Source organism: Lottia gigantea (assembly GCF_000327385.1).
Source record: "Lottia gigantea unplaced genomic scaffold LOTGIsca_617, whole genome shotgun sequence".
NCBI classification, from domain to species: Eukaryota; Metazoa; Mollusca; class Gastropoda; family Lottiidae; genus Lottia; species Lottia gigantea.
Genome location: NW_008710106.1, coordinates 9323 through 13089, shown reverse-complemented (window position 1 = coordinate 13089; position 3767 = coordinate 9323). Strand labels below are relative to the sequence as shown.

Here is a 3767-nt window from a genome sequence, read left to right as displayed (position 1 = left end):
TAACGACAACCCTCTTAAACGTTCGCCACATTAACTTTTGACCTGCTTCAACCAATCAAATTTCTACCCTCTCCAGCGCTAGCATTTTGTGACGCAGTGTTGATCAGGTTAGGTAAAGAGGTTGATTTGACGAACGTTCAAGAGGGCTGTCGTTAGATCCTAACTGAAGTGACCATATATAAAATTAAAAAAACAAAAATAAAATGGAAAGAAAGTTCGGTCTTTTTTAAGTTAGACTGAGATAACAACTCATATTTCGAACAATCGTGGTTACTAAAAAGCCAAAACTTATTTGTTTCCAGATTCTTTGAACTCTCTTCATTTACTTGTAACTTTTCGAAAAAGCAGTCAGATTTTCGAAGTATTTTCACGATAATATTCAGTCCTTGTTTTAGATATTGAAAAAGACCACACAAACTCCCTCTTTAAAGGGATTGTTAAGAGGTTTTCGTCAGACTGAAAATTGGAATGGTGTAAAATGATGCAACCAATTCATAATACTAATTTGATCATATTTGATTTCAGATGAGTTTAATGTACACTATGGCTTATCCAAACCGCTTCTACATCGGCTTGTTGCTGATATGGGCAGTCGCGTCATCAACGTATGCAGAATTCAAGACGTGTTTGATATCGTCTGGTTCATCCGTTTCAGACAATGAACTCATGAACGCTTTGTACCTGGCAGACCCTAATGCTGAAACCGGTTACCTGGACCTGACAGTCTATGGTGACAATGTCAGTGCTATGTTGGTGAAGAACACATTGAGCTACGACTCCTGGTTAGCAAGAGAACACGATGCTCGAGTTGACCTGGTCAACCTATGGTCCTACCTCAACTATATCACTGTGTCGGATATGTTCGAGCTCTACTCCCATTACAAAGTTGTCAATCAAGGGGGCAGCAAACCAAGAGGAATAATCGACTTGGACTCCATTGCTAATTCATTCGCAGATGCGTGTTGGAGTTGGGACAATGTAAAAGACACATGGCCTTACAGCTGCATGGATTCCGCCTTCTTCTGTAACATGCAGTATGGTCTTGATGCAATGAAGCAGTTGATCGTAGAAACCAATTGGCAATACGATAATGGTCGATGGGTACAAGAAGTGTCCATCAAATCCTTATCAACCATTAACGCAAAGTCAAAGCTAGGTGTAGATTCAGCCTCACGATCCGTCGTAATTGAAACCCTTTTCCACCAAGATATATTGGAGTTTATTCCCGAATCTGTACAGGACAACGTCTTTTATCATTCACGACTCATGTGGGAATCTCTTGAAGAGCTTATGAAAGGAAAGTCTTCGTTCGACAAGTGGATACGTAATTGGCAATATGTTGGATTTGAGGCAGTTGAAGATCAAGTCCAAAGAAAGTGTTCAGACAGGTCAGGGCAACCAGTCGCCCAAAAATACTATTGCAAAGCTAAAGACTTCGCCGCAAAAATCCGAACCTGCGCTGGTCTATCGGACGTCACTCCATGCGTGTACGACAACGCCGTTCAAGAATATTTTGTCAGAGGTCGATTTGCAGACAACGACGAACTGAGCCTTATCAATTCTGTTATTTCTACAACTCAAACTGTCTTGACGGAGTTCAAGGATAAAGTCGTAGCTAACGATCGCAATGGTCTCAACTCGCTATACAACACATACAATCCTTATATTACCGTAGACGACTCCATGTGCCACATAGATTGGCCCAGCGCATTCGACTGTACTAACAACATCGGATGTAATTCCGTCGTCAGTTCGCACGGATTTGACTGTAATGGTGGATACACCTGTAGAATCAACATGATGTACAGATTTGACTGTTTGCTGAAGTTCGTTCTTAAACAGACAAAACAGCTCGTGGACGTTGCAGCCAGTGGAAACTGGGGGAGATCTGAAGTTATCAAAGCTAAGAATGACTTAATGATATGGCTATCATATATACCAATGGCTCGCTACACAAGTTTAGCTGGCAACGAAATCAACGATGTCATCATAGATACACAGAACACAATCAGAGGATACGTTACTAGCTACGACACTCAGGGACTCGAGACTTTCGTCACCAATTTGCCCCACATGAGCTTTGTTCCTCAGTGGGCAAAGGATGCGGCTTGTCAGCAAGCTTCCGTCCCTTCAGAGTATACAATATTCTGCAACCTGGATCCTTTGTTAAATAGTGTTTTCCTTTTCATCCAGGCCTTTGAAAATAGCAAGCAGTCGACGACGAAGATTCTGAACCCAACTATAGACTATCGAACCCTTCTAGATCAGCTCCAACTTGATAGAGCAGCCCACCTGATCAATGTACAGACAGAAACAATCTCCAACCAGTTCAGAGGTGAGGTACAAACAAACTTTCAAGAGCTGTCCAGCTATTTTTCATCTCTAGCGGACTACGATAAAACCAAGGCCGATGCAGATATTGCCTACATTGATGGTCAACTTGAGGTATTCAAGGCCAAAATTACATCTGTTTCTAATTCAGTTGAACATAAGTTCACTACAATCCTTAACTTAGCCATTGGAATCAATGTAGCGGAGCTACTTCAGAAAACTGTTAAGGTCGGAGTGGCATTGGCATCAATGGCAAATCCGATTGGTAAGATTATTGGTGATTCAAGTGTCCTTGATTTCATGGACGCACTAAATGACTTAGCCCAAGCAGGAGTGACGACAGCAGTTATTGCTCGGTTGAGCGACCAAGAGTTTCCAGATCTAATACAGCAAGCAATTGATCTAGGAACAAAATTTGCCGATAATGAAGGTCAGTTGGGGGATGCAAGAATATTTATTGATAAAATGAAAGATGGGGAAGACGCCGTAGATACAGCAAACGATTTTCTCGGAAAATACAACGATTACACGCCTAAAGTCTTATTGGCTGATATTACTTCTTTTGGGGCAAAATGGGAGACAGTCGCTGAAGACCTCTGTGAAGCTGCCTTTTCGGCCGAATCAGCCGGAAGTGCATTGATAGAAATCGGATTAGCTAGTACTGGTGACTGTGTTAATGTCGGAAATGAGATTGAAGAATTGATAACCTACTATGAAGAGCTTTACGAGTACCAATTTGATTTCATGGACTCTTTGTCAGACGCTGCTAGAGCCTACCTCGCCTACAAGAAAGCCAACGACCTTAAGTCTGCCTACACCAATACCAATAGCTTGAACCAAGCTTTCTTGAAACAAACCGCTGTAAATGCATTTATGGTATCAACACTGAATGTTTGGGAAGTTGTTACTGAATACTGCGATGCTCTTACCTACACAAGAGGCGGAGAAATACCTGATAAATGTGAAACAGCTTTGAGGGCTCCGTCCCACGACGCCGTAGCACAAGTCATCAGTTACACACCGGACCCTCTCTGTCATATCAACAATGAAATAACCGACTTCCGAGACATTCCCACGACACCGGCCAATGCTAATGATCAAGGTTACATAGATCTTAATGCTCTTTACGCTCGAGAAACCGTTACATTCAGGATACCCAATTTTCAATGGTTGAGAGACAATGGTTGGTTTGGTCCACATGACCTTGAGAAGGCCGTATACATTAAACGCTTTGAGGTATTCCTTCCGCCATTGTCTGGTCAAGAAGAGCATCTAGTAGAAGTTGAAGCTCAACCTGATATGGCCAACTACCTTCGACCTGATGGAACCAAGTATCTACTTCCTGTCACTGGTTACACAGCTCGATACACCGAGAATGGTTTTAACTGCTATAATACTAGACTTGACAATCCTTATGCTTTGTGCAACGATGATGA

At 42.1% G+C, this 3767-nt stretch overlaps 1 protein-coding gene across 1 annotated transcript in view; it reads left to right on the top strand.

Annotated features, from left to right (window-relative positions):
* Window positions 1-543: 543 nt before the first annotated feature.
* Window positions 544-3767, top strand: part of LOTGIDRAFT_175994 (hypothetical protein) — a gene marked incomplete at both ends in the record, with an annotated part of 6021 nt that continues 2797 nt past the window's right edge. The window contains one exon of the mRNA XM_009064333.1: window positions 544-3662. Coding sequence (XP_009062581.1) covers window positions 544-3662 — 3119 coding nt within the window. The remainder of the gene's footprint in view (window positions 3663-3767) is intronic.